Raw genomic sequence first — 19,840 nt, forward strand, 5'->3', positions numbered from 1 at the left:
GTGGGCTAAGCTAGGCTAGTTCAAAAGTCCCCCGCTAACCGTGACTCGCTCCCGGTGTCGCCGCTGCCGGTAAAGACGTCCACGATCCCCGCGGAGCGTTTTAACCGCTCGCACGCACCGACTTCGTTCCACTGTATTTTACCTCCGGATGATTGGAGCCACCGACTGGCCCCCAGTCTGAGCTAAGCTAACTGTTAGCCTCGCAGCCAAAATGGCGGACAAGGAGGATGAGAGCGGACCGATCAGAACAATAAGAGCCGCAGAACCGCCCGGGACCGGGGAACTCAACGGTCTTTCCGCGGGCAGTTCACAGACCGTGTCCGGTGTTGAGAGCGGCCCGTCCGGGCAGAGTTTGCCGTCAGGGTCCGGAGCTCAGCTGGAGGACTTCTTACAGAGATGCCCGGAGGAACAGAGCATCCTGGTGGGCACAGAGCTCACGGGCCAGGGTCCGGACCTGGTCAACACCACGATCATCTACGTGCAGCCGGACGGCAGCCTGGTGGAGGGCTCCGGGCTGACGGCCGAGGAGCAGCAGTTTCTGCTGGAGCAACTCACCAGGCAACAGCTCGTCCAGGTCCCCGACACCGAGGCTGCACAGCTGCTCCAGCAGAGCCAGCTGCTCAGAACCACCCCGGTCCACAATGCGACCCTGGATCCGAGTCAGCTGCAGCAGGTCATCAACCAGGTCACCAAGTCCAAGCAGCAGGTCCAGGTTCTCCAGCAGGTTCCTCAGGAGAACCTCAAGACCCAGAACAATGCCTCCCAGCAGCTGAAGAGCGTCGCCCAGCAGGTGGCCATGCACACCAGTGGCTCAGTCCAGGTGGTCCAGAAGAAGGTGAGTCACACATGGAGCCACATCTGGCTCAGACAGATCCACAGGTTCAGGTGTACTCACCTGTCTGTCACAGCAGGAGTCCATCAATGTTCACTCAAAGGTTCCCAAACAAGGGATCTGGATCCCACAAGGGGTCAGAGGATAAATGTGACCTGCGATCTGCTGGATGACGTTTTTATTCAGGTTATTAAACAAAAAAATTCCGGTAAGATGTATTTGTGGTAATTACCTCCACCACCAAGAGCTTTCATTAGCGAATATTAGCAGGATTATGCCTAACGGGGGGGAAAATCCAATTCTTGAGCTGTTCTGAATTAATGTGAACATCCACAAATGCTTTTCACTGTCAATTAATCTGCAGTTTCTCGATGATTTAAAATATTGAAAACTTGTTATTGTTGATTGACTCAAACCAGACTAAATTAGAAAAAGTGGAAATGCAGAATCTGTTTCTGAGAAGTTTCCATCGCAGTTCAGTTTTTCATATAAAAGATTTAAGTTAAAGCATCTCAACCTTTAAAGGACCCACTTAGGTGAAAAATGCCCAGAAGAAAAAATCATGTGATTTAGTTAAAGGTCACATTGTGTGAAGAGTCTCAGACTGAGTCAACACTTCCACTCCTCACAGGTTAAGACCTGATATCAGTTTCTCTGCTGCTTCCTCCATCACCTCCTTCCTCTTACACTTGTCTACTGACATAGCTGAGTCATGTGACCACACTGTTTCAAATCCAGATGTTCAGCTGGCGACAGTGTCAGGTGATGTAAACATGACCTCTGCAGCAGAGTTAATACGTCACTTCCTGTGTCTGTCTGCTGCACCCTGCAGACCCAGGGGTCTCACTTATAACCGTGGCGTACGCACAAAACGGGGCCTGAAACGTGCGTACGCCACTTCCCATGCAAACGTTGGGATTAATAAAAACAAACTTGACGGGAAAATTGTGCGCATTTCCACGCAAACTCTGACCCATGCATACGAATGTTTTGGAAACGGGAAAGTGGCGACGCAGACGTGAGGTGGTGAACTGAAGCAGATTATTGATCCACTTCATCAATAACATTAAAACCAACAGCTTTAGTTGTGCTCGCGCAACAAAACTGTTCCACACGAACCTTCAATACAAAAATATATAAAACAAATTACGTTCAGATTCCATGAAACAGCGGAGTTGCAGAGCTGAGTCATTATAGTTTTTAACAATATCTTCTAACACTGTGTATCATCCAGGACGAGTGTGTAACAGGTCTGTAGTGAACGTGGCTGTTCCATCAGGTGCACAGAGCGACCTGGAGATCACTATAAAGAAAAACTATTCACTTTCAAACTTCTATTTCCAAACAATATCCCAGAGAAGGTGAGGATCCACTGATGTGAGGGAATCGGTCCGGTTGCTCTAAATAAATAAATACTGCTGTGACACTGGTGCGTGATGCTGCGTGATGCTGCGTGATGGATGCAGGTGAATGGAAGGAGGAGGAGGAGGAAACGAGGGTTCAGCGATGACTGATCAGCTGATCTAGATTCTATAGATCTGTGATCTCCGAGCTGAACTGAGTCCAGTATTAGATCGACTGACGGAACCGAACCATCCCAGGACAAACACGAGCTTATAATAACAATTCTGTTAAATTCTATAGATTGAGGACATCACATCTGTCTCTGAATTTAATAATCCTGCAGTTTTGGATGATTAAAACACGAACAAGTTCCCTCACATTCTGACAGTGTGTTTTTCCATTGGTCAGCAGCATAATTTAATATTCATGAGGTGCTTTGCATTGACCATTTATGGTTGAAAGTGGGCGTGTAGAGGGCGGAGTAAGAGGCAGATCCATGTACGAACGTTTCCAGGTGGACTGTGATTTATAAAGTGAACATTGCGTTCAGGTGTGCGTGCGCACGGTTTTATAAATCCGATTTTTTTTTTTTGTGTACGCCATTTTCGGCTTTTGTGCGCACATACACTTTTAGTCTGAATCCCATGCACTGTTTTATAAATGAGACCCCTGGTGTCTCCATATGTTTCCATATGTTTGCTTGTTAATATTCAGTCAGAATTAAAATCTTTAGGTTAAATCAACTGGTTTTATTCAACTCAAATATTCTTGACATGGAATTGACTCTTCTATTGATTATAACTGATGATTCAGTGAATATCAATATCTGTTATCAATGACATATCTCAGTTGTTCCACAGTGTCAACGTGAGGATCTTTCTGAGACTAAGCAGCTTCTGGTTTTCTGTCCTTTCAGTCGGAGCCCGTCACTATTCAGATCAAGGTTCCTCCCAAACAGGAAGTGAAGTACGGCTCCACCCTGCAGCAGAAAACTGTATGTGTCAATCATCCCCAGGTGAAGCTGTCAGCCAATGGCAGCGTGAGCAGTGCTCAGATCATCCACATCCAGCCTGTGGTTGGTCAGGAGGGTCAGCAGTTCTTCCTGCAGCAGAGTCCAGGGGACCCGCCCATCCAGCTGCTGCTACAGAGCCCTGCCCCTGTTGTTGGATCTCTTCTCCCATTGGTCCACAAGCTGACGGGCCATACCACATCAACAGCCACTGCCTCTGGTCCGAGTCAGAAACCTGCAGCCCCCCCCACCTCTGTTAGGACATTGGCCACCTCCATTGTTAAGACCCCGCCCAATTCTAGTAATGTCAGCATCCCGCCAATCAAACCCACGAACGGAACGACGACCGCCGCCAGGAAGAGTCCCGTCAAACAACCTGCTGTTCTGATGACCATCACACCCGCCCTATCTGCCACCGTGACCAAACCTCCACCGCCCCCTATGATCCCAGCAGTGAAGGACAGAGAAAAAGACAAACTGAAGAAGAGGTTAAAGAAGAGGGAGAAGAAGGTGGCGAAGGTCCAGACTAGATCTGGTCGGGTCTCCAGACCACCGAAGTACAAAGCCAAAGATTACAAGTTCATAAAGACAGAGGACCTTGCTGACAGCCACCAGTCCGACTCTGACGACTACTCTGAAATGAGCATGGAGGAGGAGGAGGAGGAGGAGGAGGGGGAGGGCGTGAGGAAGGATGGCCCCACCCCTGGTGCCTCCACCTCCCTCACCTACAGCCACAAGTCCAGGTCCCACCACTGCCAGACCTGCGATAAGGCCTACATTGGTCCTGGAGGCCTGAACCGGCACTATAAACTAAACCCGACCCACGGAGACCCTGATCCCCCTGGCGACCAGCCTAGCAACACACCACACCCAGTCAGAGAGGTCAGCCATTCACAGGAGACGACAGTCACAGAGGAGGAGACGGAGGACACACCTGCTGCCACGGCAACAAACAGAGTAAGAGACCTGTCCACCAATCAGAGCTGTCGTTGACGTGTTAGTCTATGTATCGATTATATACGTTATTTAACTTGCACACACACACACACACACACACACACAGTGTGATCGGACACATGTGTAAACTCAGTCTGGGTTAAAACAATAGACTTAATAAACGTTTGATGCTGTTGGTGCAGAGCTCAGTGTGAATGACACAGAGGAGCAGTACTTCAGTGGACTGAGTGGAGCTGTGCAATGCTCCCTGGAGTCTGCCCCGGTAACCAACTGTTTACCATCACAAACCGTAATCTGATGTAGTTATATATATTATATAATCTGATATAATTATATAGTTTGTATAATCTATATAAACAATAACCACCGTTCACATCATCTGTTTCATTCTGTGTGGGTGGGGGTGGGGGTGTGGTGTTATTTCATGGTTAGTTATACAGGTTAATCATACGGGTTAGTTAAACGCAGGTTATGTGCATTCAGGTTAGTTACACATGTTAGTTATAATCTGCTGTACTTTCTGTCTGTGTTCAGGTGGAGGGGGGTCCAGCAGCAGCTGTAGGACTCAGGGGCCTCCATCACCGAGGCCCCGGCCGACCCCGGGGCCGAGGGAGGGGCCGAGGGAGGGGCAGAGGGAGGGGCCGATCACTGGCACCGCCTCCTAAAGTGAGTTCACGTCAACTTGGTGAATCACACCTGTACGTTTCCAGAATCTCAGACCTGCAGTAAATCACACCTGTGCAGATCTAAACTATGACGTGATAAACTGGGTTACTTCCTCAGATTCCCACTTTCTGCTGAAATTAGGTTAATAATCAGTTAATCTGATTGGTCAATTCTCTCAGGTGACAGTGGGCCTTGTCAGTAGGCGTGGTCGACGTGGACGACCTCCAAAGCTTAGTGTTACCATGGTTACGTCAGAGCAGCAGGCGGAGAGGAGACGAGACCGACTGCAAGAGGTAAGAGGAAGGAAGTGAAGACATGGACTTTCAAAGTAAAGTCTTTGTTTACAGGTATAATGTAATGACCCATACATACAGGTGTGTGATTTGTTGTTTCCATGACAATGGTGTGTTATTTACAGCTGGTGGCGCAGTGTGAGGACGAGGAGCTGATGGACATCGTTCTTCCTCGTTTAACCAAAGTATTGAGTCTGTGGGAGCTGCTGTTGGCAAAGGTACATGCTAATAAAACACACGCTAATATTACACTCATACACAGTAAAGTGTTTAATACATGCTTGTTCCCTGCACAGACTCAAGATGTGTCATGTGTTGTGTTGGAGTTTATCTCCTTTCTGCTGTAACGTGCTGCAGAAATCTGGATCTGACACTGTCTTGTGTCCTCTGTAGGTGGAGCGTGGTGGTCCTGCTCGGACTCGGTTTCCAGACATTTACCGTGAGTACGAGTCTCTGCAGGTTCATGTGAAACAGGCCGCTCAGGATTATATCATCAGTCCACAAGGAGGAGCCACGCCACTTGAGGTCAGGAACATTGAGGTGAGAGTTTCTACTGCGATCTGTTGTGAGCTACTTTGATCTGTTGTGAGCTACTGTGGGTGAATCTGAACTGGACTGTGTGATTCAGGTTGCCAGGTCTCTCGGGATCCTGGATGAGGTGAACAAGATGAGGGTGGTTCCTGGGGCATCTCCCTGTCCCAGTCTGACCAGTAAGAATGTTCGATACATCGAGGTAAACAGGCTGGTGGTGACCTTCAGTTCTGAGTACAGGGTTCAGTTTTAGTCTGGTTCTAGATACAGTCTGTTTTTCTTTATGACCTGTTTTACTGTAGAACCTATGGCAGGTGATGTGTATCCCTGATTTAATCCAAATATGTTTCCCAGAATTCTAAGATGCTACCGCCGTCGAAGAGATTCAAGATGGAAAACAGCGTTCCAGTTCACCAGAACGGAATAGAGATGCACAAAACAGGTACAGATACTACATCTGCTGCCCCCTACTGGACTGGGTTTGTTTCTAACTTTTCACTTTTCTGTTCAAGGTGGGAAAACAGTGACCCCTGTGACCCCCGTCACCTCCTCTCAGGACTCCAGCTTGGTCTCTGTGTCTCCTCTGGTGATTCCAGATGGAACCAAACTGTCGACCACCAGTGCTGACTTCAGGTGAGCTGACCCAGGTGATCACATGGAGACATGTTGGTAAAGGTGTTCTGAATGTGTGTTGGTTTCATATTGAGCTAGAATCTTCCAAAACTCAACAAACAACGATTCTCACTTGGGAGAGAGATATGAAATAGGCTCTTTGGGCCGTTTCAACATAAATCGTTAAGGTCTGAATACGGGCTCACTCCAAATTTAGAGGCGTCTATGGTTTGACTATGGAGATAGAAACGACTCCTGCACAACGCATTTATTTATTCTTTTTTTTTGTCTCAATGCTATATACATTTTCTAGATGTAAAATACATTTTTGTGTACATCTAGGACACATTTTTGTAAACGTGGGATTTACCTTTTTATGTCCATTTGTTTTTCAACCATCATTTATTAATTTGTAGTGTATTTGTTTGGGTCGTTTTGTATTTGCAAAACAAAACGAATAAGCGTGTTGATGGTGTTTTGTCATTTCAAACCACACTGTGTTTGCAAGGGAATGGGAGGGATTTGTAAAACATGTGTAGTTTGTTTGTTGAGTTTTGGCAAGAATCTAGCTCCATAGTTTCACACCTGGACCAGGTTTACAGAGATAATCTGATCTGAAGTGTGAATGTGTTTCACTGGTGTTGCAGCGCTTCTGGCTCCACCTCTGCTAAGCAGCCCGCAACCAAGGCTCCACCCCCTGACACACCTATGGAGGTGACTCCAGGAGACCAGGGGGAGGGGCCTCTGCAGACTCACATCCAGTTGGAGTCTCTGCCAGCGGGCCAGGACCAGGCCCTGAGTACATCTGACATCGCAGCCCAGATGAAGGAGCTGGAGGAAGCTCTGGGCTCAAGTCCCGAAACTGAGACAAAACCTTTGAAGTCCGACTCTGTCCAGACACCTGGGTCTACCTTGATTCAGACAACCGGGTCCGCAACAATCCAGACTCTTGAGTCCAGCACAGTCCAGACACAGGCCTCCTCTCAGCTACAGCAGGGGGACTTGTTTCAGTCCAGCACCACAGAGGAATTTGAAGCCAAAGAACTGAAAGAGGGACAGGAGATCTACATTGAGACAGAGGGGCTAACAGTCCAACTGGCAGAACCCGGATCAGACCGGATCGTCATTGTCAATGGGCCAGATGGGACCACTATGCATATCCAGACTCAAGAAGGGGTCCCCCTGGAGGCGGTCCAGGCCCTGCTGGGAATCGAGGCATCAGATGGAACTAAACCCTGAAGAGAATCTAGACTGATCCGAACTGAGCACAGTCTAGATTTTTAAGGCGGTATTTGTAAGGTCGTATGAGCTTGTAAGTGCTGCAGCTGTGAGAGTCACAGGTGAAGATCATTCCTGGACCTGAGTGTGGTGCCCCCCCTTCAGGACAACATGGACATTGTCATAGTGGGTATAATGGAGAGCTGTTTGTGGTTTCAGGTGTTGCTTTGCACCTGAGAATGAACGGATCAGGATCACACCTGAATCTGTTCTTGTCAGATGAGACATCGCATTCTCTCTTTCTCTGATCAAAGGCAGAGCAACGCCGGCAATCAAAAAGTATTGATCATGAAGTTCTGACTGATCAAACATTAGTAATGGCATCATTTCATAGACTAGAAGAGCACGATATAAATACAGACCATTGACCATTTATTTGTGATGGAGTTGATAAAACTGTGGCATGACCCCTCTGAGCTGCCATACTCATCTCAGTTCTTTCAGTTCTCACCTTTGATGTCGTCGTTGCTCGACAGAAGGTTGCTGGTTTTTAGAAATGAATTGATTGTAAATTTGTTAACTTTTGTTTTCTGTGTTTGGTTGATGTAAAATAGAAAACGATTGTTTATATGTAGATAAATATAAAAAAAGTTTTAAAAAGTTGCACTATTTTATTACTTTTTATAACTTCACAAACATTTTCAAACTTTAACTCAAAGTTAGATGGACTAAAAACAGTTTGGAGGAAATCAAACTATTAATTTGTCACATTCATCATTAAACTTGTTTCTTGCTCCTCCAATAAACTAATCGAGTGTTTGATGATTTCACGTGATGAAGGTCAGAGCGTCTTCATGACTTCATTGTGGATGAATCGTCATGGTGACACTTAATTATTATTTAATTATTTATCCTTTGTGTTTCAGTGTTTGTATGATGGGTAACTGATGAAATACTGAATAACTGAATAAATAGAACTTTATTAACACTGTTATTATGAACAGAGCCGCTGAGTTCACCTGTTTGTTTCACACATCTACGCTAACACCTGGATTCTCAGAAGACTGGAGATGATGAACATCACAGTGGGCGGTGTCCAGTCTCCAGCAGCAGAGCCTCCAGGGTCTGTCTGGTCTGGGGGGGGGTGTAGGGCTGATGTAGCCAGCAGGACAGAAGGACCATGTCAAGGTCAGGGTCTGTAGTGTGAGCGACTTCCTGCAGGACGGCCTGCTTTAACTTCAGCTCCTGACTGAACGCTTCCCACAGGAAGCCAGATGATGATTCTGAAACAATAAAATGCATCTTGAACGTAACCTTATTTTTTCTCCCGATGTGATTCTGGCAGCAGGTGGATCATACAGATGTTGTACAGGTGAGTCTCATGACACCACTCACCAAACTGTTCAGTGTTCCAGGTGTGAAATAGAGGACATTTTCTTCCTTCGGGTCCATACTGAAATTCCTCCAGATCCCGAATGCCTCGCTGTGATGTCATCAGATGCTCCATCTTTGTCACCATGGCAACCTAACAAGACAAGAAATCAACAGATCATTGGCCAATCAGAGAAGCACTTGTCCGACCATTTTTCTTCAGTGAATCATCAATTACTAACTAATCCAAAATAATCGTACAACTCTGTCATGGGTTGTGACATCATCCAGTGTGACGCCATAAATTATGACAAAGGAAATAATCACCATTTTGACGACGATGTCATGAAGTTTGCTGCATTCTTCCTGCAGCTCCAAAGCTGGAGGTGACGAAGACGAGGAAGACTCATCCACCAGCTGCTGCTGTTTGTTCCGAGACCTGTAGACGCAATCTAACATGTCACCTACATGCACACATCATCTAAACATGTCTACTACATGTACATGTATGTGATAAATTCATCAGACTGACTTAAACTCACAGTTTGATGTTGACGATGTTGGCTGCTACACAGAATCCATTCTCATTGAGCTTTTCCCACCTCAGCATCAGGTTGTGCCAGTCGGCCACGTTATCTTTGATCTTTCTAGCACTTCCTGTGACAGCAGAGCACTTCCTGTTTGCTGAGGTCATCTTGATGTCACCTGACTCACCTGAGAACATAGTTAACCTGATTTTATTATTGAACAGAAAGAAAATTACATGTTCAAACATAAATTCCATCGTCATTGGCCCAGGCTGAGGAAATCCAACTGACAGGACTTCCTCTGTCTCCGCCTCATCTCAGAGAGAGAGGTGCATAAAACCAACAACCCTCTGGAATCTCAACACCAGCTCATTTTTAAAAAATGGTGAAACTCTGATTTGTTTCAAATTGTTTTCTAATTGATTTCTGGATGTTTGGTAAAGTTCCTACACAATTCAAACACTTTACTATACACATACAGTATATACATATATATATACATGTATATATGTATATATATACACTACCGTTCAAAAGTTTGGGGTCACTTAGAAATGTCCTTATTTTTCAAAGAAAAGCACAGTTTTTTTCAATGAAGATAACATTAAATTAATCAGAAATACACTCTATACATTGTTAATGTGGTAAATGACTATTCTAGGTGGAAACGTCTGGTTTTTAATGAAATATCTACATAGGTGTATCGAGGCCCATTTCCAGCAACTATCACTCCAGTGTTCTAATGGTACATTGTGTTTGCTCATCGCCTTAGAAGACTAATGGATGATTAGAAAACCCTTGAAAACCCTTGTGCAATGATGTTAGCACAGCTGAAAACTGTTTTGCTGGTGAGAGAAGCTATAGAACTGGCCTTCCTTTGAGCTAGTTGAGTATCTGGAGCATCACATGTGTGGGTTCGATTATACTCTCAAAATGGCCAGAAGAAGAGAACTTTCATGTGAAACTCGCCAGTCTATTCTTGTTCTTAGAAATGAAGGCTATTCCATGCGAGAAATTGTGAAGAAACTGAAAATTTCCTACAACGGTGTGTACTACTCCCTTCAGAGAACAGCACAAACGGGCTCTAACCAGAGTGACATTTCTACAGATTACCTCAACAAATTAACAGCCAGAATGCCAAAGGTCTGCAATGCTGCAAATGGAGCATTCTTTGACGAAAGCAAAGTTTGAAGAACAAAATTAATATTTCAAATAAAAATCATTATTTCTAACCTTGTCAATGTTTTGACTATATTTTCTATTCATTTTGCAACTCATTTGATAAATAAAAGTGTGAGTTTTCATGGAAAACACGAAATTGTCTGGGTGACCCCAAACTTTTGAACGGTAGTGTATATATATGTGTATATATATATATATATATATATATATATGTAAGCTAGATTTAGAATGTATGGTAGAGATATTTATATACAGCATCACCCTTTAGACTTTAGGTTACAAGCTTATACTATTTGAAAATCATTACTTACCGCCTCCAGGACAAACACAAAGACTTCACTTCATTTTACTTCCTTCATTTAATTGCACTTTGTCAATTCACTTTTTCTCTTCTGTTTTCTCATTTTAACTTAGTTCATGTTGTCTTTCTCCAAGTTTATCTGCAGAATTACTTTCTCTTTAAGCAAAATCAACAGCTGATCAGAAGAACACTTCATCCAGAGACACGTGTGTGTGTGTGTGTGTGTGTGTGTGAGTGTGAGTGTGTGTCGATATATATATATATGAATAATTTCATTTCAATATCGATCATCCATATTCTTGCAGGAGATCGAACATAAAAACGATATGAGATTATTAATGAGATATATCCAAACATCTTTCCTTGGTTTAAATCGATCCATACATGATTCGATCAACTGATCGAACGATCCGTTCACTCCTTCCATCGATCACTCGATCACTCGATCACTCACCCTCCATCTGATCGAGCCTCTCCACCGGCGATAGCTTCCTGGTTCTTCTTCTTCTGTGGTGTGTGGAGGTCCTCCGGGAGTTCTTCTTCTGTGGTTGTTTTCAGGCAGAGTGTGACGTCACTGCTCACGCTCTCTGCGTGCTGACGCAACAGGAAGAAGGAAAGTGACGCAGAAGGTGCGTCAACAAATGTTCTTTCCATTTCATTGAGCTGACGCTTTTATCCAAAGCGACTGAATAAGTGCGTCAACCCTGAGGAACGAACCAGAACCAGAATCAAGAAGGAACTATTTATTCTAAAAAGCAAAACTACAAAGTGCTATAAGTGACATTTAAGTGCTAAATAGTTACTTTAAAATTAGGTTTACAATACATAATCATATTGTTTTACTTAGTTTTGGTAATGTAAGGGTGACCTAACCCTAAAAGGTTCGAAAGTACCATCTGATATATAATATATATATATGGTTAGGCAGCCAGGCACCGGGGACAGTTCGTGGTTTTTTACCCGAAGAGAGCAGACGTCATCTTTAGTTTGTGAAAATGTAAAAATAACCACGTGACGCCTGCCTGTGTAAGATTTAATCCTCTGTGGATTTTAGATTTAGAGTTTTTATTCGCTTACTTTTTGAATCAAGTGTGAGGATAAATCACTGTTACAGTAAAATTGTTGAACTTCATGATTGAGTTCAAAGTATGAGCACATTAGACATGTTTAAAAAATAAATTTACAAAGATTTATATAGTCAAACTGCTTTTTTCTTGAATTTGCAGTGGATTGTGTTAAAGGTCCAGTCTGTAAGATATAAAGATTGGAAGGGGGGGGTGTTCAGCTGCAACATGACACTTTACCACTAGATGTCACTAAATTCTAGACACGGGTGCTGAATGGTTCACACGCGACACTGACACGACTGTGGCATCACTGCAGTGCAATAGCTGACCACTGATTTAACAGTGAGTGTTTCGTGACCTGCCCACATGAATACTTAATATTCAGTGTAAAGGAAATCACTATCAGCGTTACACTATTAAAAACATGAACCTGCCTGGACTAACGCTTTAAAGATGGTTTTTAATGGTAGATCACTGACAATTTCCATCAGCCTTTAATTTAAGACAGATTTTAATTTGACATTTTAAGCAGCCTGTAAAACCCTCCAGCTGGAAACTGTCAGAAGTTTTTAAGATGTTTGTGTCGATGTCTGACAGCTTCTAGTTCAGCAGAATGTTGCTTGTGACGACATCATCTGAACAAAATAAATAGAATATACTGAAAACACTTTTATTTTGAAATTACAAACAGGCTTCCTGTTCAGGTATTTACATAAAATAAAAAAAAAAGATTTATATAAAAACAAAAATGTCCTTTTTCTGCATTCACACAGTCCATTATTCAACTCCCAGAATGCTTGGCGTGCAGTCACAGTCTGTTCACATATCGTTACTCTGATGTGTCGTCTTTCTGTTTCTTCTTCTTCTTCTTCTTCACGCCTTCAACAGCAACAACCTGCACAAAGAAAATGTTCTCACTTTAACTGAATGTCAAACTGGTCGTTATTAAGGTACACCACCACATCACAATGTCGTTTCCTGTCATGTGACCAGACTCAAACCCGTGTGCTAAAAACAAATCAGTGCATTTTGTGAACTTCTTTAAAACCAAACTGACCTCTGTAATGAGCTCCGCCCCCGTCTCATCAAGACCCACCCCCTCTTCTACAGAGCCGGCCTCCTCCAGTTTAATCCTCTTCTCTTTCTTCTTCTTCTTCTTCTCTTTCTTTACTTCGTCGGCAGGCTGCGCTGCTGCTGTTGTTGTTGTTGTTTCTCCATCACTGTCCGTCGCCTCCCTCTTCCTCTGCAGAACAAAGTCAAAGTCATGACCGGATCACCGAACACGTTTGAATCTCGAAAGTCACATGATAAACTGATTGTTCCTACTTTACCTTTGCTGAGGCATCACATGACTCCTCCTCTTGACCAACTTTGGAGACGCTGTCAATTAAAATAAAGTTTAATTGGACAATGCGTTAACTATATTTAATCACATTTACCAGAAGCTGTGATGTCACTGTTTCAGGTGAGCAGTAGCTCAGCCAATGACAGAGCAATGAAGCCCAACCTGAAGGTTACTGTAGCAGAGCGACTCCCTCAAAGAACACGTCAGCTCAGTGAGGGATAACTGTCTGCACCTGAGCAACAGACCCTGTACCCCCCCCCACCCGACACGTGTCTGCCCAGCCTGCTTCAGGTGACGTACCTGAAGTCCACATACTGCTTCTTCCAGTCCTGCGGCGTGCTGCCGTTTGGTTTCCCGTGTTTGTCAAGGAGTCCTTTCTGAATCATCATCTTCTTCTGACTCGCCTGAACAAACAAAAACAACCAGGGGTGTCCATCAGTTCACGCGTCCATCAGTTCAGCGGTCATAGAATCGATTAGTTCACGTGACGTACCTTTGGTCCTAGACCCCACTTCCTAGGATACGTGTCTCTCTCCATGATCACCCTCTTTATCTTTGCCACCACGCCATGATCACATGTGGAGATCACTGCCGTCGTCATCAGAGCAACAGCTGGACAGATTCAACAACTGGTTTATAATTTAGGTCAAGACTGAGCGATTATTAATATCTAATCAGATTTATTGATCTCAGCCATCAGAGAAGGGTGATAGATAGCAGGTCATCACAGCCTGAAGCTCCTGACGCTTCTGAACTCATCATGTGGCTTTAACAAACACACACACACACCTGTGCAGATGGCCTCTCCCTTGGTTGTTATCACGACGATGTCCTGGTTTACCTCGATGCCGTCCTCGTACCTGAGCACACCGGGCAGCATGATCTTGGCTCCATAGCAGATAGCGTTCACCTGGAGACAGCGATTCATCAGATGAGATAGGCGATGGCGTGGACGAGAGGAAACAGAGTTAGAGAGGAGGACTTACGGAGCTGTCCTTCATCACCAGACGTTTGAGAGACACCAGCAGCTTCTCCAGGGGGAACACGACTCTCCTCAGGTACGACTCATCTTTGTTGTGGTCAAACTGCCACTGAGCGTCCAGGACGTCGTGCATCGTCACCATGTGGTCCTGTATGTGCGATATTTCATGACAGTTAGGCGATTTAAAAAGTAAATCTTAGAAAATGAGACATGAGGTCTTCAAAGGGGCGTGGTTACAGCACAAAAACATTCAATCAAACATTACATGTGGAAGTGCTAACATTAGCCAAGTTACAGACCAATCAAGACTCATTCTGAGCTTAAGGTTTAGATTTATTCAACTATACTTGCTCCCTTTTACAGATGTTAGCAGGACGCTGCTCTGCTCCTGAAGTGTTGAGACGTTTCTCTGCGCTAATGACACATGATGTCGGCAGAGGCGAGACTTCACACGTAGAAACGATGTAAACTCAGACACCACTGCACGTTTCTTTTTCAAAGTTTAATTATCAGACCGGCACCGAACAGCAGGACTGAACTCAACACTTTGAGCCAATCAGGAAGTGACGCTGACCTTTTCTCCCATGACTCCGGATCGGACTCTCCTCAGTTCCTGCATCTGACCTCCGACCCCCAGCAGCAGACCCAGGTGGACACACAGAGTCCGGATGTAAGTTCCCGCTTCACAGCTCACCCAGAAGATACCTGCAACAGTCATGTGACATCATCGGGTCACGCCTCCGCTGCAGAGTTATGATTGACAGGTGCATTATTGACATATGACCTCACCCAGCCTCCTCTCTGGGTCGTACTCGATCAATTTGCTCTCGTAGATCGTTCGGACTCTCAGCTGACGCTTCACGGCAGCGATCAGGGGCGGTCGTTGGAACAAGGCGCCGGTCAGCGTTTCTATCGCCTGCATACAGAACCAGAGTCAGTCAGGGTCACATGATCGCCATGTGGTTTCATGACAAAATCCAACAATTATTTCTGTCTAAACGAAGGTTCGCAGAGTTCGTCGATCGGCTCATGTTCTCAGACTTACCCGAGCCAGAGTGTGTTCGCTCTCTATTGCATTGTGCAGCCGAACGATTCCCACATACTCTTTACCTGCAACACACACACAGAGAGTAGTGAGGGGGCCGCTTGATTTTACTGAGCTGACACTTAAGTCAGCCGGGTGGGAACATCAGGACCACACAGATCAAATGTAACTCTTTTTCTGACATGAAAAACAAGCTCGCATCCCTGCATACCGGCGCTCTGCTGAGATTTGACCAATCGCGTGGCTCGATCTACACACACGATTAGACACCCCGTGACCTTTGGGTCGAGTGTCCCGCTGTGACCAGTTTTCTCCACCCGCAGGATCCTCCGGATCCACGCCACCACCTCGTGAGAAGAGGGATTTGCAGGTTTGTCCAAGTTAATGAAGCCTGACCTGAGAGGAAACAGGAAGTACACAAATCAACATCTGTAGATGTCAGCGTGTTGGCTGAACAACACAGAACCTGATGGTGTCATGTTAGCTAAGCATTGATACCTGACGTAGTCCTGGATGCTCCTCTTCAGGGGGTTGCTGCCGCACGGTAGTGGGGTGTAATGAGCTGTACGGACATTCAGTTTGTCAAAATTCTGAGGGAAACAAATGTTCCGATTAAGTCACTTCCTGTATAAAGAGGATCAACAGGAAGTCATGCAACACACCACTTGTTTTAGAAGTCTGAGCTGAATAACTTAATGTAACACAGATGCTCTCTCTTCAAAATGTATTGTTTCGTTTGTGACTTTTACTCAATCACCAAATTAAGTCCCTGCGTCATGTGATCAGAACAGTAAATCGTCTTGGTAGCAGTCGGGTCAAGTCCTTCTCTCCGTGGGGGTCCAGGTCAAAGTCCGGCAGAACGCCAGCATGAACCTGGCACCTCAGCAGAAAGGCCCCGCCCCCAAAACGGGAGCCGAGCAGAGACAAGACGGCTGCCGCTCAGCGAATGGATAAACTAGATCATCACCTCACATGACGGAGCTGCAGGGACCATTCACATGTATACATCTAACCCTCCAGACTGTTTATACAGAACGTATTTAATTACAGTAACGTCATCAGGAATGAACCTGGATCCTGATTTAATACATCTGTGATCTGGATCATATTTCCTGGTCCAGGCGAGTTACCTTTAATAACAGCGGCCACTGAGACGTGTCCAGAGACGCCACCTTACTCTCCGGTCTGATGAGGAAGTCTCCGCTCTGTTGAATCTCCTATTCCCCCCCAAAAAAAATGTTTGGGTTAATTATGTCTCATGAAATTTTTTTATAATAACGTTAAAATCAGGTGATGTCACTGACCCCAACTTCATCTTCACTCATCTTCTTCATCTTCTTCTTCTTCTTCACTGACGCTGTGGAAACAGTGAAATCGTCATTTGAATCCGACTCAAACTTCAGATTCATGAAGAAAGCTGCAGCCCACGTGGCCTCAAACAGCACGTGGCTGTTAGCATCAGGGGCTAACACGAAGCTAACAGGCCGCTAGACTGATTAAACTACACGATCAACCCAGTACCCTGATCAGCTTTAACTCATCGGCACGTTGTACAGGTCAATGACTGAGAACACGTGGTTCGTTTAAAACAGACAAACGTCGTTATTCCGGCAGCGGTTCTTCATCAGAACGACGAACACGAGGCAGGAGAACATCCGAACATTCACACGATGTGAAACTCATCGTCCTCTGGTTAGAGTTAATTTAACCTTCGTGACTAAAACACGATTTAACGAGTCCAGTTAAAACCGTTTAAAGTTAAAAGTTGGAAACGTTCGCGGAGAAACGTGCTTCACACTCACCCTCTGTGTCCGCCATCTTGAAATGAGACTGAGCGGACACGCGACACCCCTTCTTCTGTGGTGTTTTACAGCATCCTGCCGGATGTAGCTCTACTGCCCCCTCTGGAGGAAAGTGACCCCTACATGTCAAACTGTGAACAACTGAAATCACCAGATTTTAATATAATATATATATAACTAGGGATGCACCGATATGGAAATTCTTGGCCGATACCGATATTTAAAACAACAATCTAGCCGATAGCCGATACCGATACCGATATTTGTTTATTACTTGCATGTGGCCTTCTTGGTGTGTAACGCCGGGTTTACACCGGGCGCTGAAGCGCCGCCCCGCGCCGCCCCGCGCCGCCCCGCGCCGCGCAGCGTTATTCTCACGCGCGCAGCCGCCTGGCTGTTCACACCGGACCCGCATTTCTCCGCGTCGGTCAGCCCGCGATTCTCCGCTTGTTGTTGTATGTAACCCGTTCAATGTCGGGTGTCGGGGGTAAATGACGTATTCTCCAAGCAAGCCTTTAGCCCCCCCCCCCCTCTCTCTCTTTTTATCTATATGACTGCTTGTGTGGCTGTAGTGGGGGGGCAGAGGGGGACATTTAATTATGTGATTGGGAAAATTGGGAAAATTAAAACTCCAGGACAACAGAAGGGGAATACAAAGTATGGGATGCATATTTGATCATTTATATCATATCAAATATGTCATTTATATCGTTTAAAATTATTTTTCAGTCTGTTTCCTGGCGCGATACGCTCGCTCGCACGCCGAAACCATCGGTGAAGGGCGCTGGCGCGGTGCGGCGCATCGCAGCCCATGTGAACCGCACAAAGGTTTAACAGGGGGGGGGGTGGGAGGCGCCTGGCTTTCCTTGGCGCTGCGCGGCGCTTCAGCGCCCGGTGTAAACCCGGCGTCAGTGTACCATAATCTGGATGCCAGATTGGCAGGCTGCAGAAAACATACCAATGAACATCGGCCAATGTTATCGGTGAAAGTCAAGTTTATTACCGATACGCCGATGGCAGTAAACAAGGCGAATATCGGCCGCTACCGATATACGGCCGATACATCGGTGCACCACTATATATAACTATAATATAATACGAGTAAGGGAAGACTTAATGTTCACAGTATAAAGTTAGTTAAACTTCCATTAAGGAAGAACAAGTGATTTTTACATTACATTATTGATTATTATCAATATTATTACTGATTGTGAATCAGTTTCTCTGCTTTGATGCAAATCAAAGTAACAACAGGTTCAATGGAGACAGAAGCAAGACGAGCCCCAAACAGGGAATGTTTTTAATGTGGTGTCCACAGACAGCTGCTCTCTGCTGATCCTTCCTGACTCCTTCTACTTCTGGGTCCTGCTCCTCCTCACTGCTGGTAGCATGAGGAGCTCCCTGCAGCTCCATCAGGCTGCACAGGTAGTCCAGCTCCTCCAGGAGGACACATCCATACCTGTGGTCACAAGAAGGTTTGTGTCTGCCAGGACCGTCTCCAGAGCCTGGAGGAGACGCCAGGAGACACCAGGAGAGTTGAACAGTAGAAGAGCATCAACCCAGCAGCAGGTATCTGCTCCTTTGTGTGAGGAGGAACAGGAGGAGCAGAGCTCTACAAAATGACCTCCAGCTAACTACTGGTGTGTTTCTGTCACAATATATTATTATTATTATTATTATTATTATTTGTAGTCAATAATAATATAGAGTAGGAGTCGAACGGAGTGAAGAGGAAAAATGTCTGTGTCACACACACACACACACACACACACACACACACACACACACACACACACACACACACACACACACACACACACACACACACACACACACACACAGTTTCCTGTCCTGGCTCCTAAACGGTGGAACCAGCTCCACATGGACATGAGGACACAAAGTCCACACATCTTCCTCCAGACTGAAGACACACCTCTTCAGACCACACCTTGAATAAATACAAACAAATATATATATAAATAGTAGCACTTAAATGTCACTTACTTATAGCACTTTGTAGTTTGGCTTTCTTGAAGCAAATTGTACTTTCTTGATTCTTGTTGTTCTGGTTTGTTCCTCAGGGTTGATGCTCTTACTGTGAGTCGCTTTGGATAAAAGCGTCAGCTCAATGAAATGTAATGTAATGTAATATCATAAACTGAGGATATGGTCATTGATTTTAGAAAACTTTATCACACACACAAAGAAACTTATCAAAGGTCAAACTGTGGAATGTGTGGAATCGTATAATTACCTTGGGACTATTGTTGACTCCAAACTGAACTTTGAAGCAACCGTTGAAGCTTTGTGCAACAAGGGTCACCAGCATTTGTACTGTTGAAGGAAAATGTCTTCTTTTCATAACCATGCTGACCCAATTTATCATGCTTCTGTTTTATCATTTCCTTTGGTTTCATGATTTGGTAACTTGTCTTTAAAAAGGACAGAAACAGACTGAGTCAGGTTGTGAAATGGTCCAGTCGGCTGATTGGTGGAGTCCCTACAGTTACAGTTGCATTGGGAATTTCCCTGTCTACCCTCTGGTCGGAGGTTCGCAGCCCCAAGGGGTAAAACAAAACACCACAGAATTAGTTTTGTTCCAGCCGCAATGGTTCACTTAAACGGGTTAAAGATATATTTGCACATTTGTCCTGATCCAGTTTTCTATTGCTAGCGAAGCATTTTAGCCCTTTTTGTCATGGTTTTTGTGGTCTTGTCTTCTGTCAGTCTGCTCTAATTTTGAACTGTGGATGGAT

The 19,840-nt window shown here is 45.1% G+C and overlaps 3 protein-coding genes and 3 non-coding genes across 7 annotated transcripts; 1 reads left to right on the top strand and 5 right to left on the bottom strand.

Moving 5' to 3' along the window:
* The first annotated feature begins 188 nt into the window (after positions 1-188).
* znf839 (zinc finger protein 839) lies at positions 189-7,483 on the top strand. Its single transcript, XM_034577022.1, has 10 exons — positions 189-835; positions 3,093-4,142; positions 4,677-4,808; positions 4,988-5,101; positions 5,227-5,319; positions 5,495-5,641; positions 5,730-5,834; positions 5,987-6,074; positions 6,145-6,265; positions 6,892-7,483. Exons 1-10 carry the CDS (start codon positions 212-214, stop codon positions 7,481-7,483), a joined length of 3,066 nt encoding a protein of 1,021 aa, XP_034432913.1. The 5' UTR covers positions 189-211.
* An 841-nt stretch (positions 7,484-8,324) lies between these two features.
* cinp (cyclin-dependent kinase 2 interacting protein) lies at positions 8,325-19,138 on the bottom strand. 2 transcript variants are annotated; one of them, XM_034576238.1, is made up of 6 exons: positions 19,089-19,138; positions 9,376-9,547; positions 9,161-9,272; positions 8,858-8,987; positions 8,482-8,745; positions 8,325-8,450 (listed from the first exon to the last, which is right to left on the bottom strand). In XM_034576238.1, the coding sequence occupies exons 2-5, from the start codon at positions 9,525-9,527 to the stop codon at positions 8,543-8,545; spliced, it is 597 nt and encodes a 198-aa protein (XP_034432129.1). In that variant the 5' UTR covers positions 9,528-9,547; positions 19,089-19,138; the 3' UTR covers positions 8,325-8,450; positions 8,482-8,542. The 2 variants fall into 2 exon arrangements, with proteins under 2 accessions (XP_034432129.1, XP_034432128.1); XM_034576237.1 differs by lacking the exon at positions 19,089-19,138 and adding an exon at positions 11,298-11,351.
* Positions 12,560-17,179, bottom strand: dkc1 (dyskeratosis congenita 1, dyskerin). Its single transcript, XM_034576218.1, has 15 exons — positions 17,085-17,179; positions 16,587-16,639; positions 16,413-16,499; positions 15,781-15,872; positions 15,494-15,678; positions 15,283-15,347; positions 15,027-15,153; positions 14,812-14,942; positions 14,242-14,385; positions 14,045-14,165; positions 13,749-13,867; positions 13,556-13,659; positions 13,242-13,290; positions 12,968-13,153; positions 12,560-12,805 (listed from the first exon to the last, which is right to left on the bottom strand). The coding sequence occupies exons 1-15, from the start codon at positions 17,098-17,100 to the stop codon at positions 12,740-12,742; spliced, it is 1,545 nt and encodes a 514-aa protein (XP_034432109.1). The 5' UTR covers positions 17,101-17,179; the 3' UTR covers positions 12,560-12,739.
* On the bottom strand, positions 13,947-14,022 carry LOC117756873. Its single transcript, XR_004612937.1, has one exon. It is a non-coding gene; the product is annotated as a small nucleolar RNA SNORD83 (small nucleolar RNA).
* On the bottom strand, positions 14,663-14,790 carry LOC117756902. The gene has a single exon (XR_004612966.1). It is a non-coding gene; the product is annotated as a small nucleolar RNA SNORA36 family (small nucleolar RNA).
* LOC117756903 lies at positions 16,061-16,254 on the bottom strand. The gene has a single exon (XR_004612967.1). It is a non-coding gene; the product is annotated as a small nucleolar RNA SNORD17 (small nucleolar RNA).
* Positions 19,139-19,840: the final 702 nt, after the last annotated feature.

The sequence above is a fragment of the Hippoglossus hippoglossus genome, chromosome 22 (assembly GCF_009819705.1).
Source record: "Hippoglossus hippoglossus isolate fHipHip1 chromosome 22, fHipHip1.pri, whole genome shotgun sequence".
NCBI lineage: Eukaryota > Metazoa > Chordata > Actinopteri > Pleuronectiformes > Pleuronectidae > Hippoglossus > Hippoglossus hippoglossus.